General features: G+C 43.7%; 1 protein-coding gene across 1 annotated transcript in view; it reads right to left on the bottom strand.

Moving 5' to 3' along the window:
- Positions 1–19,617: 19,617 nt before the first annotated feature.
- Positions 19,618–22,158, bottom strand: part of nmnat2 (nicotinamide nucleotide adenylyltransferase 2) — a 275,260-nt gene continuing 272,719 nt past the window's right edge. Inside the window, exon 11 of the mRNA XM_067989728.1 lies at positions 19,618–19,969. Within this exon, the coding sequence (XP_067845829.1) occupies positions 19,867–19,969 (103 nt within the window). The 3' untranslated portion in view covers positions 19,618–19,866. The remainder of the gene's footprint in view (positions 19,970–22,158) is intronic.

Raw genomic sequence — 22,158 nt, 5'->3', positions numbered from 1 at the left:
AGATGTCAATCAACCTCGATCTGAAAATTTAAAGAGGGCCCTCACCAGCTTCAGGCGAGTGTCCTTGCTGCCTGCTCAGAAGAACAGGTTAAAACAGAAGACAGCTGGTTTGCTGCGGGACATTGGCGGGTAAGTCACTTGGCTGATTTTAACTGCCTGTCCAGTTTCTGCCGTTTATATATCAAGGACACTCTGATCTATCCATTTGTGAGCGGGCATATTACGTGACCACTCCCAAATCTTGCGCAAATTCTAACAGGCGGATAAAGGAGCAGACTCTGGGGTAACAGGGTCTCACCCTATTTTTCTTCCACACTTGCCCAACTAATGTCATTTTTACACTGATTCTGGGGCTGAGAAGTGGGCTTCCAGTGTCTCCATTATGCATCCAATGTCAGGTATAGAATGACCAGATGAATTCTGAATTTACTCTAATTCTGTTCCATACAATGTACCTGCGTGTGTTATTGCATTTCTCTTACCAGTCCACCACGTGGCATCATTGGGGAAGATTGATAAAATAATGTCAATTTGATCCAAGTTATAGGCAGTTTTACCCAGTAGACGTTTTTTTCTATTGAGAAACCAAGATGAAGAACCGTGGGTGATAGTACAGGATGCCACCAGGGGTAAGAAAAAAGTAAGAGAAGGTGAGGTAAGTCAACAAATGGGGCTCAATTTTCATAGGCCGGTGGGGGTCAATGGGCATGCGGGTAACCCGACTAATAAAATCCTACCGTTTCCCATGCGATCGCAAATTAATTGGTGGCCCTTAACGTGGCTTCCGGGTTTGCTGTCCGAAAGCTGCGCGGTGGGTGGACTGCGCACCCGCATGGAAAGTGGGATTAGGCTGGGTGGCTCATTATCGGCCGACGCGGACACAATGGGCTGAATGGCCTCCTTCTGTGCCGTAAATTTTCTATGATTCTATGATTCTACGACAGGCCGTCAGCTGGAGCAACTCTATTTAAAGGGCCATTGCTTCCAAGGCTTTTCCTGCAGCAAACACCAAAAAACACAATGGAGCAGCACAGGGGCAAGGCTGCTCCAAGGTTTAATGATGCCTCACCGCAGCAGCTACTGGCCAGGGTGAGGAGGAGGAGGGAAGTGTTTTACCCCGCAGATGGAAGGAAGTGCCCTGCCTTTGCCACCAAGAAGGCCTGGCTCGAGGTGGAGAGGAGGTCACCAGCAGCAGCAACATCTCCCGCACACCTGGGTCTAGTGCAGGAAGCGCTTCAATGGCCTAACTAGGTCCGCAAAAGTGAGTACACTTACTGAGTCTCCTGTATTCCGTGTTCTACATCACGCCCCCCACCCCCAACTCATTCTGCACTGCCAAGATTACTCCTTCAAATCACTCCTCACACCCACTTAAGGTTCATCCTCAATTTACCTGCACTTCCTCACCTCCCCATTTGTCACCCCACCACTACCACTCACCCCAATCTTCATCCAATATGATGACTCTGTCTCATACTCACCCTCTGATGCACCTCTTTAACAGTTAGCCTCACCCAAAGCAATGCATTCATCGGCTAACCACCATCTCTCACTCACACGTCTGTACTTTCTCCCCTTCTAGGAGAAGAGAGCTCAGAATGCACGCGAGAGGGCAAGGACTGGAGGGGGGCCACAACAAGTAGTGGTCCTCACAGACCTGGAGCAGGAGGCGCTGGATATCAGCCGCACCCTCGAGAGCCTGTCCGTCAGGGATGCCGAGACTGGCACCCCACAAACGTCTGGTGACACAACTTTAACATTCATCACACACAATATGAATTGATGTTGACAATGCTTGCCATGTTGAACACCTCAGTATGCTCATCGTAACATGACACATCTGTGATGATGCTTAATATTATCTTCTGTTCTCTTACAGGCCCTTCAATGACCGCAGTGACAATAGAGGGCGATTCCTCAGAGAAGCTCCCAGCAATGAGGGTGCACCGTCACATCATAGCGAGCCATCCACCAGCGCAGATACTCGCACCTCGATGGGTTCTAGTAGTCAGTTAGTTGAGTTGGCACCTGGTGAGTCACCACACACAAGTGAGCACGAGCAGACACTGGTGACAGGGGCAGCTGTGGAGAGTCCGCGTCGGTGGGAGCACTCTTCTCCAGGCTCTGCTCAGCTGGACGCAGATGCTGAACCCTGGGGGCCATCCTTCAAAAGGAGGATGATCGAGGGACAGCAGCATATTTGCAATGTACTGGAACAGGTGCCACGCACACTCTCCACAATAGTGCAGAGGATAGAGTTGTCCAACTCCTGCATTAGTGGAATGGCGGCACAGGTAAGTGCGGGAATGTCTGCAATGGAGAGAATGGCAGCCTCCATTGAGCTTCAAGTACGGCTCACAAATGAGTCCATTCAGGCCCTGACAAACTCAGGGTGAACGCATTAAACAGGCAGACAGATACACTAGCACTGGCATCATACATGTCCTCCAAACTGTTATGTGGAGATGCCGGTGATGGACTGGGGTTGACAAATGAGAAAGAGAGAGAGGGAGAAAAATTGTTGGACTATAACTTGGTGTTGTAAGATTGTTTACATCTCCAAACTGTTGTCCAGGAGTGATGTGGGCCTGGCCCGGGGAGGGATGATGGCAAAAGGGGACATGGAAATGGGGACGCCACTCAAAGTGCTCCCACGTCTCACCCGTTGCCCACCTCTCAACCAGTACCCACAATGCTGCCTTCTCTCCAGGTGGCCGAGTCTGCCCCTGCACAGGTGCAGGTGGAGCAGTCTTTGGAGAGGCCCTCCCGGGCTCCAAAATCCAGAGGGTGTAGGCCCAAGTCATCTAAGCTATCTGGGCATGAACATGAGCAACCTGCCACTACCTCTGCTGCAGCCACAGGGGAGGCACCACGTAGAAGCAATAGGAAGAGAAAGGCTAAGGATTTGTGATCACGAAGGGTATGCGCAAGGGTGTCTGACAGACTGTCATGTTTTTCATTTAGATTTGGTGTTTGTTATATTCACATTAAATATTATCATTCTCACCACTACTGCCACGTCTTGCCCGTTCTTGACTGGCTTTTGTGCTAGCGCCCTTTCATGAGGTTCACCATGAACGGCGATACTTGATGCCACCCATTGGGTCACTTTACAGTGGGTGTATGCGTAGTTGCAGGACTGTTTTATGCGGGTGGGTTGGTGTTGGCGCTGCTCTTTCCAGGTGGTCTGAGGACTGGAATCTTCACACTTTCTGATGTTAGGAGAACCGTTCACAAATCAGTGATTCCCTGGCCTCACGAGCAGCCAGGTAAGCTGTTGCTCTGCCCATGAGTTCCTCCTCCTCCTCCTCCTCCTCAATGTGGATGGGGCCTCCACAAGCAGCACCCCTCTCTGTTGTGCCATGTTGTGCAGGACACAACACACGACTATAATGCGTCCTACTCTGTCTGGTACGTATTGAAGCACTCCCCCAGAAGGATCAAGGCACCTAAATCCCATCTTGAGCAGCCGATAGCATGCTCAATTGTAGACCTGGTGGCGATGTGGCTGTCGTTGTATCGACGCTTTTGCTCGGTGATGGTGTTCCTCAGAGGGGTCATGAGCCATGTGTGCAGTGGGTGTCCCTTGTCCCTGAGCAGCCAGTCCTTAAGGGTGTTCGGTGCTTGGAAGAGGGGCAGGATGTTGGATTCCCTCAGAATGAAGGAATCGTGGCACCTGCCAGGGAATCTGGCGCACACGTGAAGGAATCTTTTGCGGTGGGCACAAACGAGTGGAGTGTTGATGGAGTGATACCCCTTTCTGTTGATGAACAGTCCTGGCTCGTGTGGAGGTGCTCGCATCGCTATATGGGTGCAATCGATTGCCCTCTCCGTCTGGCTGAGGTCGTCCATGGGGAAGTTGACATATTGCGAGGCCCTGTGAAACAAGCCATCAGTGACCTGCCTTTTATACTTGTGTGCAGATGACTGAGAGACCCCGGCGATGTCCCTGGTGGCACCCTGGAATGTTCCGGAGGTAAAGAAGTTGAGGGCAGTCCTCTGACAGCGACGGGTAATGAGATGCCACTTGGCCCAGCCGGGAGCAGCTCGGCATGTAGGAGGCTGCAGATGTCTGCGACCACCTGGCGACTCACTCTCAACCTCCGTATGCACTGCTCCTCAGAGGTCCAGGAAGCCAAGCCTTGGTGTGTAGACCGGGTGGCGAGGGTAGTGCCTCCTGCAACATCGCTCTCTCTGTTGTACGCCTCTGGTACCTTTCCAGAATCTAGTGAACCAATGCATCCACTACTTCTGTAGCCACTCGGATGCAAGCCATCAGGTCCAGGGGATTTGTCAGCCTTTAGACCCATTAGTGTACCTAGTACTTTTCTCTAGTGAAAGTGATTGTTTTTAGTTCCTCCCTCCCCTTTGCCCCTTGATTTTCTACTATTATTGGTATGTTATTAGTATCTTCTACTGTGAAGACAGATACAAAATATCTGTTCAATTCCTCTGCCATTTCCTTGTTTTCCGTTATTATTTCCCCAGTCTCTTCCTCTAAGGGACCAATGTTTACTTTAGCTACCCTCTTCCTTTTTATATACTTGTAGAAGCTTTTATTGTCAGTTTTTATATTTCTTGCTAATTTACTCTCAATTTATTTTCTCCCTCTTTATTATTCTTTTAGTCATCCTTTGCTGGTTTTTAAAGTTTTCCCAATCTTCAGGCTTACCAGTAATCTTTGCCATGTTGTATGTTTTTTCTTTTAACCTGATACCATCTTTGACTTCCTTAGTTAGCCATGGTTGGTTCACCCTTTTTGTGGAATCTTTCTTCCTCAGGGATATATTTTTGTTGCGAGTCATAAAATATCTTTTTAAATGTTTGCCACTGCTTATCCACCATCATACCCATCGTGACCAACTAGCTGCTGGTTGAAACATGTCTCCTAAAACATGGAGTGTTTCCCACAGCACGGGAAACATGCTGAGGCTGAATGAAAATCGGTCCCCTGCCTCAATCACCATGAAATTAACTAGTTCAAATACTTAAAGTATCTAAATCAATGTGTTAACTATCATCCCGCCGGCTTTAACTGCCGGTGAGTCTTGCGCATTCGTGAGGCGCGCGCGCACTCAGACGCGTCTGTGGGGAACCCGGAAGTCGGCGGGTTGGAGCCGGCTTCCTCACCCGCTCGGGATTGCCCCAATTTTCAAGGCCCCCCCGCCCCCAACGCCCCCGCACTTCAGCTTGAAAATCGAGCTCATGGTGTTTAGTTTTACCAAGCTTGGGTTTTACAAGCCTGATGATCATAGGAGACAGGGAGGCCTAAGAAAGGAAAGGAGTTCCAGAGGTTTGAGACCCTGTGAGGTAGGAGACTGTGCAATGAGATTTGGTTTCAACACAGTGAGGAAAAGAATTCCTTTTTCATCGGATCTCCTGTTTTGAATCCTCTACATTTCCTAACCCTTCAGTCTGATATTATATTTCAGCTGGGACTTTACAGAGTGCATGGCCCCCAATTCCCTTTTTATTACTTTTTTTAAAACAACAAAATGTATAAAAAACTCTCTAAACTTTTGAATCGAAGCTGTACAAAGATCCATACAACTTAACTGCTGTGCAATTTCCTAGTGTAACAGTGGTGAGAAAGCTGACATATCACTAGCATTTTGTCATGCAATGTCAAAGAATTCACAACTGCTGCTGTGATGCACATTGTCTCTTTATCATATACTTCTACATATACTATCCAGACGTTATTTTTAAGCCAATATGCAATGTGAGGGACTGCATGTGAGAAAAGAGAGACTAAATCTTGGGGCAACTAATTTTCATGCATAAAGGTGCTCTTCAGAACTGTCAATAAGTATTTAAAGTCTTCGAACGTGCTTTGGTTAGTACATGTCATGCCATTTTGAGGCTAATGGTCAGCAAATTTAAAGATGTTTGAAGTGAAAAGAACTGCATTGTCAGCTGCGTCATGCTGCCATTCAGCAGTGCATGGGACAGTTACAGTATTTATTGCTGATACTCCACTCAGTGCAATTCTCATTGTTAGATGGCAGTCCAAAATCACAGTCTGTAACAGCTTAACACGTCCATTCAAGTGAGTCACTAGTTTGCAATCCTGCTACATTTGCAATAAATTCCAAATAGCCAAGTAAGTATTGGAGCATGGCTAGATAAACCATCAGGGTAGCAGGAATCTATTATGTACTCCACATCTCACTAGAGACAATGGGAGTTAAATTGGTTAACCCCCGAAAACGGGCGCTGGGATCGCAGTGCGCGAATAACCTGCACCCGTTGCTTACGATGCAGGCAGCACGTAACATTCGTGCTGCCTGGTGATTTCAATGATTGCTGCGCGCAGCCAGCGCTACCTGCACTGTTGATCGGCTGCACACATCAGCAGGGGGCCCAGATATCAGGAGTGGCTAGGACTATTTAAAGGCAGTGTGCACCTCTTAAAGGCACTGTGGCTGCAGAAAGTGCTGGAAGTGCGTTGGGAAGTGAATCTGTGGTGGAATATACTGAAGAATGGCTGCGCCGGTGAGACAGTGTGCACCAAAGTTCTCGTTCAAAGTGCACTAAAGGCCTTGGTGGAAGAGGTGGACAGAAGGAGGCCCTCCGGATATATGCTGAAGAGGCAGTGGGGGGCTGTGGCGGATGAGGTCAATGCCTGGAGCGTCGCAACACACACATGGATGCAGTGCAGGAAGAAGTTCAATGATTTGACACGAGTGGTCAAGGTGAGTGAGTTCAGGTTTCAAGTGGTATCTCCTACCAAATGCACCACTAGTGTCATCCACTGCTCCATGCACTATACCCTCCATCACTTACCTACCAACAAACTCTTTCAATCACTACTCAACCCTTCAAATCATATGCTGCTTCTTACCCTCACACATTACCACTGTTGCAAGCCGCACACCCACAACTCACAGGTCACACACACTGGCAGCTATTCAACCATGACAGCCACATCACCCAAACATTTTGCAGGACACTCACTGACACACTTCCCTCTGTCTTGCAGGAGAAGGTGGCACAGGGAGCAGAAAAAAAACGGATGGAGAACAGGCACGCCTACACGTCCTCACCCCCATGGAGAAGGGAGTGCTGTCGATCATTGGACGGGCTGTCGCTGCGGCCGTGGCCACTGGTGGTGCTGAAGGTATCGATGATGAGGGTCTCTGCATACCTAATCCTCCTTCTCACTTCCCACATCTTCCTCATCCCATAATCTTTTCTGATTCACGTGCTGCAGATGGTATAAACACGCACGTCTTACTTTCTCCTCTCCCCGCACCACAACTCAACCCATGTCCCTTTGTCAGTTCAGATACCCAAGAACTGGAACCTGCCCAGTCAGAGGAAGCAGAGGAAGACGACAGTGATGATGAAGACACACCGTCACTCGATCTTACATTCACAGCCACCAGCTCAGATACTGACACCGCGCGTAGTTTAGAGGCTAGGATAAAGGAGGGATCTGCACATGGTGAGACACTGGGCACGAGTGCGCAGGAGCCGGGGCAGGGGGAAAGGATTCCGCAGGTGCCAGCTTGCCGGAGGGCGAGGTCGCACACTAGTTCTGCTGCAGGAGACAGTGATGACTTCGATGGGCCAGGCTACAGAAGAAGGCTGATGGATGTACACTACCAAATGCTTGGTGCACTAGAAAGCCTGCCAGAAGGCCTGCGCACAATGAGAAGGGGCATGGGAGAGCTCCAACTTGGCACAGGACTTTGTGCAGAGCTTGTAGCCCATCCTTTCCCACATGGAACTGGTGCTCACCTCCATCAGCACACCTGTGGAACCCACCATAATACTGTGTCTGATGACTGATGTCACAGCTTCCATTGCAGCACAAACATCTACCATCCAAGATCTGACTGCTGCTTTGGAAGCTCAGCCTGCTGCTATTGTGGCTCTGAGTTCCACTGTGGAATGGGGCTTCCAGGGCGTCACAGCACTCCAGCAATCTGTTCTCCAACAGATCACCAGAAGTGGTAAGGCGCCGCCCCAGGAGGGCAACAGTGGCGCCATGGAACATGAACCTGATGTCCTCTCTCAGGGTGACGGCATTCCTGGCCTCACCCCTGCCACTCCGCCAGTGCCCATGCTGTTGCCTGTCAGCCAGCCAGGCCAGAACTGCTGCAGCCCAGGCAAAGATGGTGCAGTCTGAAGCCGGGCCTCTTGGCCCAGAGCTGCTCGAGGTTGTCCTGCATGGCCATTTGCACTCTCCTCAATTGAAGGTCAGCAGCCTTCCACCATCCATGTTCCAGCCACTGGGGATGCACCTCGTAGGAGCACTTGGAAAGGTAAAGGCATTAGGCACTAAGGGAATGGACAAGGGTGAATAGTATCAGTTTGTTTGAACCATTTCATATGTAAATCTATAAATGTAGTTTTGAATTTGTATTTGGTGTTGGTTTTCATTTCTGCGATGAGCCGAGGGAGGAAGCAATGTGTAATCATAAGGAGGACGATTTGATGGTCATGTGGGAGAGGAAAGGTAAGGAGTGTGGGACTGTTGGTGAATGGGGAGGTGATGTTGAGGTTATTGGTATCGCTCATTAATCATCTGATCATGAAGAGCCCTGGCAGACAGGGCCTGTCTACCTTGTTGCCTCTCTGCCTCTTCCTCCACTTCCTCCTCCTCTTCCTCCTCGGTCTCTTCCTCCTTCTCCTCCTCCTCCGGCAGCTTGTCCTGCTCTGGGTGGCCTCTCTGCATGCTCCCAGTCATGTTCAATTCCTAGAGGAAGCCCTAGCAGGTCTGGAAGCAACTTTGGTTAGCACACTATTTTAAATGCCACTAACAGTACAGCAAGTCCAGCCAGACCACTCTATATAGAATATTGCAACTTTCTCCAAGTATTGGGAACTTCCACAAACACCCACAATTGCATCAGCAACCAGAAGAAATAATCCAGCAACTAACCTGTAACTTTTGCATGATCCCTATAAATAGTGCTGGTGGGGGCACGGTCCTTCATGCCGTTTAGCTCCTGTTCAGCTGTGCGAGGTTAGAACAGTGCATTGGCTGGAGCGGGGAGTTCGAAAATACTGCCAGCTGCTTCAAATCAGCACTGAACACTGATTCACGTCATAGTCTCCCTACTCTGCATGCTGCCGGCATTCAATAGGTGCGCACGCACAAACCCCTTTACCAAGATGGCGTCCTGCACATGTCATGCCGGAAGTGCGCGCACATATTTTGGAAATTTTTGAAGCTTAGGTGTCTGCATAGTGCCTACAAACTGAAAGTAAGAGCAAATTATATTGGACTTTTACGCAAGCAAACCAATGCCTGAAATTTCTTTAATGTAGTTGGCTCATCCTCTGACTCTTTCTCCATTAACTCAGAAGTTCCCTAGGGCTCAGTTTGCTCCGTTTCTTTTAGATTCCATGCTCTGACTTTGCTTTACAAAACCTTCCATTCCTTTCACAGTGCAATGGCTGAGACATTACATTTTGATCTAAATGACCTTCAATGGGAACAAAATCCTATATCTTAATTCTTCAAAAATAGTTGCAGGTCTAATCATCACCTACCACCACCAATCTTTATTAGTTCAGTCCTTAGTCTTTCTCCATTTATTGGCATTCTTTTCCTCACTGTCTCCTAAAGCTGCCCCCATGAAGCTTGGTCTCCTCTTTTTGTACCAAATACTATTTTCCCCATAATCTCTCAGCTTTCTATAAAGCCCAAGTCTGTCGAAGACTAGAACACTGCTCCTATATCTGGGAAGACCCTCCTAACATTTCATACCCCTGGGCAGGATACAAGAAAGAACTTATAATCTAATACATGATTTTCTCTCACGTTTACTCTCTAATCTCTTTCTTTCTGTTGCAACTTTTGTTCTTCTCTCTCGAATCTATATCATTATGGTCAGTTATCCTCTGAAGTTTCCTCTTTTGCTCCTCCTAAGCCCCAAACACTTTTCCTCCTGCCTACATTCTGAAAATCAGGATTTGAAACTCTTTTTATCCTTTCCTTTGTCCTACAGTCTTCAGGCGTTTAAAACCAATGCTTGGTGTCACCTAATCACTACTTCCTGATTTACCTCATGTTCTTTTTTGATCTTTTCAATCTTGATGGTGCTTGAACTATGTAGCTAGACCCTTCACCTTGGTTTCTCAATGGACAAAAAGAAATGACTTAAATTTAGCCATAATGGCCAGTAAATTGCTCAGAGCAGCGAACGAATGGCGCTCGTCGCTCCATGGATTTATACTCACCCACTAACTTACCGCAGTCTTTACTGGGTGCACTTCCTCTAAAAGGAAGCGGAGAAGAGCCCAGCATAAACTCCAGTGAAGCCAGGACCCATGGGAGAAGTGAGAAGACTGATCTCTCCCCTCGACCAATCAGATTGCAGCATCCTTGAAAAGTCGCAAAGAGTCAAAACCTTGAAGTGCAGGCTGCAACGTAAAAATCAGGAAGTGAAAACTACAACAATAAAATCATTTGTAAAAACAGTTATAGACAGCGAGAGAGAGGGTAAGAAATATCGAATTAAATAAAAGAGACAGAAGGAAAACATTTTTAAAAAATTTAGTCTAGCTGTTCTGTTAAAAAATGTGGCACTGTAGACTGGCATAGGATAAATTTGTGGTGCTAGCCTCCAAAACACTTGGCATCGATCTGCATGATATGGTACAGGTGATCACATACATCCTGTATGTTGAATAGAACCCCTTCCAATTCAGAAGAGCTATAATATTGGTGGAAGGAGCCTGTATGGCCACATGGGTTCTGTTGATTAAGCCCTGTGTTCTTGGGACTCCCAACTGTCTGAAATTGTACAGAACTCTCTTCTGCAGCTGTTTGCAGGTTGGACTACAGGAGACTGCAAACCTCAGACTGCCACCCTGGTGAAGCAGAAGAGATCTTCTCAGACATGCCCAAGTAACTGTGGCAGGTTATATAGACTTGTCTTCTAGGGCAATGGAGGTTTGAGGCATACTGTCTCAGATGCATCTGGAACTGTGAATTCCCACGGAGCGCTCCCTCATCCTCCAGCTCCCTGAGACCCACAGCAATTCCCAGGAAAATGCTCATTCTACCAGTTTAGGGGGCTTAAATAGAAAGTTAAACTCCCTCCAAAGGTAGCAGGTGAAAAAGAGAAGAATTAAAGTAATAAAAATATTAAAAAAGTGAAAAAACAAAATCCAAATTGAAAAATAAATTATCACAGTTATCTAAATGTAGAAAAGTCACCCGGTCCAGAAGGGATGCATCCTAGGTTTCTGAGGGAAGGGTGGAAACTGCGGAGGTTCTAGCCACAATCTTCCCATCCTCCTTAGGTATGGAGATGGTGCTGGAGGACTGGAAGATTGCAAATGTTACACCCCTGTTCAAAAAAAGGGAGAGTGATAAACCCGCCAATTACAGGCCAGTCAGCCTAAAGTCGGTGGTGAGGAAACTTTTAGAGACAATAATCTGGGACAAAATGAATTGGCACTTGGAAAAATATGGACTAATAAATAAAAGTCAGCACAGATTTATTAAAGAAAAATCTTGTTTGACTAACTTGATTGAGTTCTTTGATGAAGTAACGGAGAGGGTTGATGAGGGTAGTGCAGTTGATGTGTATATGCACTTTCAAAAGGCATTTGATAAAGTACCACATAATAGACTTGTTATTAAAATTAAACTCCATGGGATTAAAGGGACAGTTGCAGCGTGGATACAAAATTAGCTAGGAGACAGAAAGCAGAGAGTGGTGGTGAACGATTGTTTTTCAGACTGGAGGGAAATATACAGGGGTCAGTATTAGGACTACTGCTCTTTTTGATATATAGTAATGACCTGGACTTGGGTATAATTTCAAAATTTGCAGATGACACAAAAGCAATGTGGAGGATAGTAACAGACTTCAGGAGGACATAGACAGACTGGTAAAATGAGCAGACACATGGAAGATGAAATTTAATGCAGAGAAGTGTGAAGTGATGCATTTTGGTAGGAAGAATGAGGAGAGGCAATATAAACTAAATGGTATAATTTTAAAGGGGGTGCAGGAGCAGAGAGACCTGGGGGTGCATATACATAAATCTTTGAAGGTGGCAGGACACGTTGAGAAGGCTGTTAAAGAAGCATATGGGATCCCGGGCTTTAATAATGGAGGCATAGAGTACAAAAACAAGGAAGTTATGCTAAACCTTTATAAAACACTGGTTTGGCCTCAGTTGGAGCACTGTGTTCAATTCTGGACACCATACTTTAGGAAGGGTGTCAAGGCCTTAGGGAGGGTGCAGAAGAGATTTACTACAATGGTGCGAGAGATGAGGGACTTCAGTTATGTGGAGAAACGGGTTGTTCTCCTTAGAACAGAGAAGTTTAAGGGGAGACTTGATAGAGGTGTTCAAAATCATGAACGGTTTTGATAGAGTAAATAAGGAGAAACAGTTTCCAGTGGCAGACGGGTCAGTAACCAGAGGACACAGATTTAAGGTGATCGGCAAAAGAGCCAGAGGCAACGTTTTTTATGCAGCGAGTTGTAATGATCTGGAATGCACTGCCTGAAAGGGTGGTGGAAGCAGATTCAATAGTAACTTTCAAAAGGGAATTGGATAAATACTTGAACAGAAAATTTTTGCAGAGCTATGGGGAAAGATGGGACTAATTGGATAGTTCTTTCAAAGAGCCGGCACAGGCATGATGGGCCAAATGGCCACCTCCTGTGCTGTACCTACTATGATACTATGATAGCAACTGCAAAAAAAATCCCTGTCACTCGTAAAACAAATCAACACATCTTTAAGAAAACTCACTGTAAAAGTCCAGGAAGTGAGGTTTGAAAGGCACCTGGTTTTTAGCTAGCGCGATGACATCATTTCTTTGAGGTAAACTATGCAAAATTATAGGTACAGTGTCCCAACCTGATCTACATAATTATGAGCCTCTAATGAGTTTGTTGACCACCAGCAGCAGCAGCCTATGCCAAACTGGAAAAAAAACAGCCTCTGCAATCCTGATGTGGAGTAGGAGCAATGCCTGTTCTGAGGATTTTCCAGTCATCTACACCCCCCTCCCCCCACCTGTTGGTTGTGCACATACATGACTGGCACATGGCATCACAAAATGTACACCAGTATTTAAATTATTTCCTTACGAAATGAGTTCCAAAGAGTTAAAATGACCTAATTTGCATTATAGTCAGAAGCGTAGATATGCATCGCAGTATTCAAAAGCTTCATTAAGGACAGCTTCACACTGATTGATTACTTTCAGTGATGGGCTTATAATCATATCCAAATCCTTATTCGCTTTTTCTAATTAATATGCGCAGATGTGTTCATCGTGTCCACATTTCATGTTTCCTGTGCCAACCTACAATATCTCAAACATACCCACATTAAGATCCATCTGCTAAGCAATCAAAGGCAGCTGGCTGAACTAGCAATTTCAATCACACCAGTCTCCCGGTCACGTAGTATGATGCGATCAGTATTCCTGAAGACATTCTATTTGGACATATTGCCTGATGAATATTCATATTTTTCATTTTTAAAAAAAATTCCATTTCACTACTAATTATCTTCTCCATCAATTCAAATAAATGCCACATTGGCTCCATATGGTAGTATTCTCACTTCGGTGTGAGAAAGGTGTGGGTTTGAGTTCCAACCATAGTTTGAGCTCATAATCTAAGCTGATGCTCCAGTACAGTACTGAGTTGCATTGTTGGAGACGCTGTCATTCAGATGAGACTTTAAACTAAGGTCCCATCTATCAATTTAGGTGAACATTACAGATCATAGGCTCTATTCAAAGTCCAGTAGCTCAGTGTCTGGATCAACATTCTCCCTTCAACAAATATATCATTGTTCATTCATCATATTGCTGTTGTCAGTGCAGAACTGCTGTCTCATTTGCCTACATAAAAACAGTTACTGCAATTCAGCTGGAACTCAGATCAAAATAGAAAAAAACTGCATTTCTGCAGTGCCTTATCATATGCTCTGGACAGCCCACCGAGCTTCACATACAATAAATTACCAATGATATGATACCAGTTAACATAATAGACTACTCTAGATTAATAAGATATTGGTCAACATCACAACAACAACAACAACAACAACTTGCATTTATATAGCGCCTTTAACGTAGCAAAACATCCCAAGGTGCTTCACAGGAGTGTTATCAAATTTGACACACAAAAGGAAATATTAGGACAGGTGACCAAAAGCTTGGCCAAAGAGGTAGGTTTTAAGGAGCTTAAAGGAGGAGATGTAGAGAGGCACGGAGATTTAGGGAGGATATTCCAGAGCTTAGGGCCTAGGGAGCTGAAGGCACGGCCGCCAATGGTGGAGTGATTAAAATCAGGGATGCGCAAGAGGCCAGAATTGGAGCAGCGCGGATAATCAATGCAATATCACTTGGCTTCCTCTTTAGTTCTTCCAGCATTACTTCTCACTGTTTTCTTTAAATATATTTATATTAGATTTTCTCTAAGTGATTTATGGTAACTCAAAGGTTGGAATGTTATATGCTATTTCATTCCATGATAAATTCTATTCCATAATGCAATTTGGCTCATTAGCTCTCATTAACACACATTCTATTTATAGCAAGCAGCACAAAGCTTAAAAAATGTGATAAAAATAAGTCGCAACTCATAGCCAACCGTTTCGTACCTAGGTTTGCCCCTTCTCTCTTGAAGGGAGTGATTCCTGCCAAAGTCCAGTTGCATGGGTGTTGGCAGCTATCAGTACTTCACTCCAGTAAGGTATCTTCATGTGGGAGCCTGGGCAGTGACTGCTGGTTGACTATTAAAACTATAGGGGGAGGAGCCTGATCATGTTCTTAGCCACATACATGTGCATTCTATCAGGGATCATTGGCTAGCGATCATGATTGGGAATCCGTGTTGATTTTCTCCCTCCTTAGGCCAGAGATGCGAAGACCAATTGAGGTGTTCCTATTGCTGCCCCGGCAGAGGTCAGCCAACTCAGCACAGGCGGGGCTCAAAGCTGAGAGCTTCCTGCTCTGCATGACTCAGTTGCATATGAGGCAACTGAACCACCTGGGGATTTTGAAAATCTGTAATTTAACAGATGGGCTCAAATTACATCATATTATAAAAGCAATGTTCTTAATAGAAGGTTTAGCCTATAATAGGCAACAGTAGACAACCAATGGACACAACTCCCATGCTTCAATCATTCACTTTTCCAATCTGAACACACACACACACACACACATATTTTAAAATGACTAATACAGTCACTGTTTTATCAGCAAAGAATTTTATTAGCAATTTTTAAGAAATAATTTGAAAGTTTATGATACACAAAACAGAATATTTGATTTCTGACTATTAAATTCATCACATCATTTTAAATATCAATAGTTTTAAACCTGCTAAAGCCAGTGAGAAATTTCATTTGAACATTAAATATAATACACTGAAATAGTAAATGTTCTAAAATTAACTATATTTTCAGACATGAGAAGTCACGGATAAGGGGTCACTTAGTGGTTAGTGCATATCTTTTCACCAAAAGATCTAGATGACAATTTGCAGATGACCTGATCTGTGACTGGATTGAAGCAATGGCTTTCTGTGGAATGGACCAATATCCCAGGGAGATAGAGGTTATAGTGTGTGATTGGGTGGGGCACTATGTCTGAAGAGGACAGAAAGGAAAACAAAACACAAAGCAATAACCAGCTGTTATTCAATTAAAGTTCACAATTCCAGTGCACAGCACTCTCAGTCATGCACTATAAATGCCACCTCAACCTTTTTTTTGTGGGTTGTTTTGGATGAAGATACTTACTCCTCCAACCAACAATCTCAATTATATATTCTTCATAATAGTTGCCAGGTCACTTGACTGTCTACTAAACATTTAAACAGGATCAAGAGAAAGAGAATATATATCATTCTAAAACAGTTTGTGGGAGCCATGCATTTTGCATGTTCATAACATGATGGGTGATATAGTGAGATTCCTGCAGCAAAGTGTTAAACGAAACTTGATAAATTGGGAGCTGAAGCCCAATAACCTTATAAAATAGCGCCACAATCGAGAGCCTTACTATGAGGATGGAGTATAGCACAAGAAAGTTACAGATAAGGAGGGTGATTCAGCCCATCTTAGTTCAAAAACGAATCCGAGATGCAGTCTCACTCAATGAGCTCTTTTTGCCAATAAAGCACCCTTTCAAAATGCACCATTTCTGGAACATTACAAATACAACTGTCACTACAATAACTTATCATGTTTTCTGTCCTTTTACCTACAGTACACACTGCATAAAAGTTGACATACAAGTGATAATAGTATGCATGCATTGTACTCACATTTGCGTCATCCAGAACTAGACCAAAGAAAATGGCCAGCTTTTACCCAGTGTGCACTGTATATTACAAATCCTTCGAATGCTGGAGTTCCAGGGACGCAGCTATACCAGGACAGCTTGTTCTTTAGCAACCGAACAATATATTGAATAATCCATTGGATGCACATTTTCTCACATAATTCACTCCTACATGTACTTCAATCACGTCAATACGTCATGGGGAACGTCACAAATACCAGAAGCACAGTTAAAAAGATTTAAATTCCTAAATCAGACATGTTTGTATTACATCTTTAAAGAAAAAATGAGTATGTATTCACTGACCACTGAATGACCACCAAAGCTGGGCGGTGGGAGTAGGGGGGGAGGGGGAGTGCGGGCGGGGTTCTCTCATGTGTTGCTATCACATTTTTTTGAATCAGTTATTTACCTAATGTCAAATATGTGGAAATGCCATAATTAATTTCCTAGAACTTGATTGGCTGAGTGTTGTCAAGGAATAGAGATAAATGATCCCAGGTGAGGATGTAGTAGCAGCAGCTTATCTGATGATATTATTTGAGGCTTCATCTCCTCCCCATTACAATCTCCATTGTGCATTATTTACTAATGGGACACGCCATCTAGCCCACAGCAATGCTGTTTAATACTGCTAATCATTTAGATCAGTTTATTAAAAATAATTCTAATTTCTTGATTAGAATCTCAGGCTTATATAAAAAAATCAATTATAAAACTGGAATCTGCTTTCTAAAACGGTACAAGCTAGAAACAGAAACACATTTCAAGCATTTGAAGAAGAACTACTAAAGATGAGGTTATGTACTTATTTTTTGGACTTGTTTTACGAACAAAGATTGTTACAGCCCAAGAAAAACAATGTTTTGATAAATTTATATGTTTTCTGTAAAGGTGCCATTTCGTTGAGACTTTTGGAAAATGCAGGATTTCAAGTCGAGAAATTAGAATTTGTTTCTTAAAGGAAATATGGAATTGATATGCATCTCAGCCAATTGGATGTCAGCAAATAGACCATTTCATAATATAACAGTTATTTTCGTAAAAATGGCAACTAGCTGGAGAACCCTGGAAGCATGCATGTAGATAATTTACAACTCTTAAATTGACCACACATCTCACTTCTAATCTTTATTATTCTTGAATGACAATAAAATGAAAACACCAACAAGGTGATATAGAACCCTTTCATGATATCCGCCTAGTATCTGTGCATAGAGAGACGAGCGTGCAACATTAAAGGTTAAACTACTAGTGCTGTTGGACACTAGACAACAATGAACAGAGATCAGTCACATACTGTACATTAATGTCTGACAGCTCTGTGCAATCATTAACAGAAACAGCAGGTATTTTTGACAGGAATCTGCACCAACTGCAAATACACAAAGTTTATGATAGCAAGACTTTTCAGAGAAGACTGAATGAGGGGGGCCGTGAGTACTGAAAACTAATCATGTGACAACATGACTAAACCGCAGCTTTGTCATCTGATTGGATGTTACGAATTTAATACGATACAGTCAGAACCAAAAAAAGGGAGGTTCTCTGTTGTCAGATCAAGCTATTGCTTAGGTAAAACAATGATAAATGAAGCCAACCAGGAGTAAACTTTTGTCTCTAAAATGAACTTCGTAGTCATTTTGGAAAGAACCACACTATCCATTTGGCCTCATCTGATGTCCTGTTCTTTTGCTGTGGTGATTTGGAACTATACATTTGACTGATTTGAAGCTATGATTATTTTAGTTTGACTTCTGAAAGAGAGCTGAAGAGGAGCTTGGCCCACTTGACCAGTGAAAACTACCTTGAGGATTCTGCATATCTTTTTCCCCTTGTATAACAATACATACTTTGTTTTGTTTGTCCGTTTCAGTACTTTGCACAAGATTTCTTTCATAAGACTCTGAATTTTTTTTAAGAAACTAACCTCCAAAACTGATCACCATTCTTTCAAGTTGGATTGATATCTAGCAAAGCTGAACTAATACTCAAAAGATTTACAGTCAAATGAAATCAAACTCAACTTTACTTAGGCCAAGGACAATTAAAACATTCCCAGCAGTGCAGCTTCTCCTAGGATACCAACCTGAAAAAGAAAATCAAAAATACTTTGGGATGTCCTTCTGCAAAGAAACTTAAATGACTGAGAAAACAATGTTAACAAATGAACGCAAATTTCCCTATAACAGAGTTGTACAAAATATTGATGCTATATCATCTCAAGTGGCAAATGAAATGCAATGATATGTTACAAAATTAGTGTGAGTGCACAATAAAGAGGGATTATGTTTGAGAGAGTCGAAACCTGGGAGTAAAATGGATGTCAACTCTCAACGTAACTGAATTCTCATGAGATAAACATTTTGCAGGTTTGACTTATTTAGGCAGTCTAGGGAACATCAAATGAATGAAGCTGGAGGCTGAGTTCCAGCAGTCTTAAAATGTAACCAATGATGTAAAGGAATACCTTCTACCAAAAATGATGTACAATTCTCAGCTTCAACTTTTGACTTTTGAGGAAGAACATATTGCTATTGTAATAACGTACTGACTTGCAAAAATTGGAATTATTTTGTTCAATGGTGCACTGCATTACAGTACAGAACATGCAGTTTCTGATTTATGCACACAGTTTGATCATTTTTTCTGTGCTTTCTGCTGCTCTATAGTAATGAAGGACAGTCATATATCATGGTGTGATTTTAAACAGACATATTTTGAATTTCACCATTAATACTCTTTGAAGTTTGCTTTCTATATGAAATTGCTGATGAAGCCTGGCCAAAAAATATTGCATTATTTTTAAATGGCAAAAAAGCTTCTCCTTAATTTTTCTTATATTTCTATAAACTACCATGACGTAATTTGAGGAAAGGAGGTTAAATGTGATGTTCACTCACCAAACAGAAAATAACTTTGCTGCAAATTTATTTTTTCCCAGGCACATCAAAATATTGATGAATATTTTAGAAGCTATGCATTTTGTGTGAATATTTTAGAAGCTATGCATTTTGTGTGAATATTTTAGAAGCTATGCATTTTGTGTCAAGAATACCTGCAATACCGTCATGTTCTTATTTTGTTCCTGTTGGGAAACAATTGATTTTTTGAGCATATCACATTTATTAAACACAGAGGCATTGAAGCAGTTGTTTGAACTAGGCATGCTACTAACTGCAAGTCCTGAATCGCTAACCCAGAGAGGGCAGGCGACCTGGTTGTGTCAAAGTTGCAAGCAGCACAGAGAGGTTAGGAATTTCCTACGAAGAAACGTACATAATTCTACTTCTAATGAAAAAAATGGAAATAGTTATACTGACACTTGGAATTCTGCAGTAATGTGAAGGTCAGCACGTGTCAGAAAGAGGGCAGCACAGAGGAAGAGACATGAGTGGACAGCGAGAAGTTCTGTGCAGTTCATACAGTGCATTCTGTCAGTAGAGCTTCTACTCTTATTGTACAGTGGGAATGGCAGACACTAGAAGCTCTGTATATGTAAGCAGTAGAGCAGTGGTACAGTTTTACTGAGAGGGAGACTGTAAGCTGTTCTTTCTGGTCTTTGCTGGAGAGATTTATCCAGATGTCTTGATGTAGAGCTGATTCTGCAGGATGTAATCAATAACAGGCTGGTTCAAGTATTCCACCACGTGGCCATCACCATGTTGCAAAGCCAGTCTGTCAAGATGCAAATAAAAATGTTTAACTACAATATACTGGTGTACAAATATGATTTTGTTGGCTAAATCGATCCATCTACAGTTGCTTTGTTGTCTTTTGTGAATGGGGTGGTGGGGGTAAAAGAGAGGGATGGGGAGATGGAATAGAATGGACCGGCCTACCCCACTCAGCCATTTACTTGCCTATTTCTTCCATTTCAAGGATGTGATCTTCATACAGCAAGAGGAACAGGCGATTGAGCTCTAAATCTATACCATCTTAAGAGCCAACACTAATACTGTACCGTGGTGTGCTGAAGGATAGTGTTCTATAAGGTCACTGTTCTTCCCAAACTCCTCCCCAACCAGAAGCAAATGGGTTGATTTTCCTCTTCCAGCTCGCCCATATCTGGATGCTAGTCAGGTGTACCGCACCTGAAGTGCGCATGACTTCCAGGTTCAGATCATTAGCCTTGGCAAGACTCTACCACCGAGCTGGCTTGCCCCTGGCAAGCACCTAGAATTGGGGTGAAAATCCAACCATTTCTCCAGGCCTGAGAAGCTTGCAGCAGCAGTAATGGTCATAGGCTACAGGGTCTTCGGGCTGCTGTCCAAAAACAGAATGGTGTCTGGAAAGGTATTTGCCTCTTTTTGGGCTCTAGCTTCTTGTTTCCTGCCCCTTTTAGAGTCTCCAATTCAAGAGCAGTTGGGACCAGGGCCTATGGTCCACTTCCTCTGGATTTTTTCTGGGCGCCCCACAACACTAGGGGGAGGAAAATGAGGCAATAGGACTGGTCATGCCCCCTTCTGCCCTATTTACATGGCTGGACCTCCTTCTTGGTGTATAACAACTCTGCCCCCCTCCTCGGGATCCCCAGAAATTCCCTGGGGAATACAAAGGCAAATGAGACCTGGCATAACGTGCCTCCCCTCCCCTTTTCCTTTGCTTGCAATTATCTTCAGTGTCCTTGGTCGGGAAAGGAGAATTTAATCAGGCAGGGTGCATGCTTCTGATTGCTATCTGGTGGCCCTTACTGGAGAGTGTACATGTTTACTGCACTTGGTTAAGATACCCCACCCCACCGGTGAATACACTGCTGATATTCACTGTCTAGGCAAATTCACCTGAACAAAACATCAAATATCTGCTGGCACTTTTGGATCTATACCCAGCTTGAATCAGTGCCTTCGTGAGAAGAAGGGAAAGCCTTGGTGGCTGTATAGGCAGTCAAGGAAATCCTCCATCTAACGGCATGAGCCTAGAACAAAAATCTGAAACTGTCCCGAAGGTGGCAGGCATTTAAAATACCAGTTGAACTTTGACATGAGGGTGCATCTCCCTGGATAGGCAGTCCAACACACCACAACTTAAGTTTCCAGGCTACGCCAAAGTGCTAAATATTAGCATCCGAAGGGCTAAATAAGGACCAGATTATGCAACTCACCCTACTGTATGAGAGCTATTCACTATTAGTCAATCATTAATCCTGGGGTCGTGCTACAACCTCAACAGAATATTATTTATGAAGTCATCCTTGCAGGAGATACTGGGGTAGATTGGATTTTGTGCGATAGTGTAAAATGAGTGATAGCGAATCAGCAGCCCGTTCTATACCTCTCCAGATTTATATTTCCACTGAAGTCAATAGAAATAAAAAAGTCAAAATATACCCCCATCACTTTAAAAATTCAGATCAAGGATGAAGCCCACCAACGTAGTACACATTTTAAAGTGTTTGTATAAAGTATCAGGGAATGAAATTTAAAATTGTTTCAGTCTACAGTGCCCACATTCGATGCAATACTACGGTTGCTCTTTCTTCGAGATTCATCTATAAACATGTCCATTGCCTATGAAATTAAACGGAGCTTGCAGTTCATTATAAAAAGCTATTGCATAGTTAAGTGGAGAGTTATTTATGAACCTGCTTTATGAAACACAGATTTTTTGGCTCTGCTATACCTAAATTTAGTGTGTTGGATGTCACAGCGGTGGCAGTGTGTTGGAGCCCTGATGCAATGTGAATGAAAGAGCAGGATGCCAGCTTGCACCCGCAGCCTGGTGCAATTTTCAGGCAAAGCTGTAAATGGGCGAGCTGCCAGCCTGCCTGAAACAGAAAATTAAAAAATTTTGAAACTTTTTCACTGACCACACTAACAAGTAACCTCTACCAACCATGCTTTTTTTCCCTTGCCAATCTTCTCTAC

The sequence above is a fragment of the Heptranchias perlo genome, chromosome 9 (genome assembly GCF_035084215.1).
Source record: "Heptranchias perlo isolate sHepPer1 chromosome 9, sHepPer1.hap1, whole genome shotgun sequence".
NCBI lineage: Eukaryota > Metazoa > Chordata > Chondrichthyes > Hexanchiformes > Hexanchidae > Heptranchias > Heptranchias perlo.
Note: the sequence above shows the minus strand (reverse complement) of the source record. Positions and strands in the feature narration are given on the sequence as shown.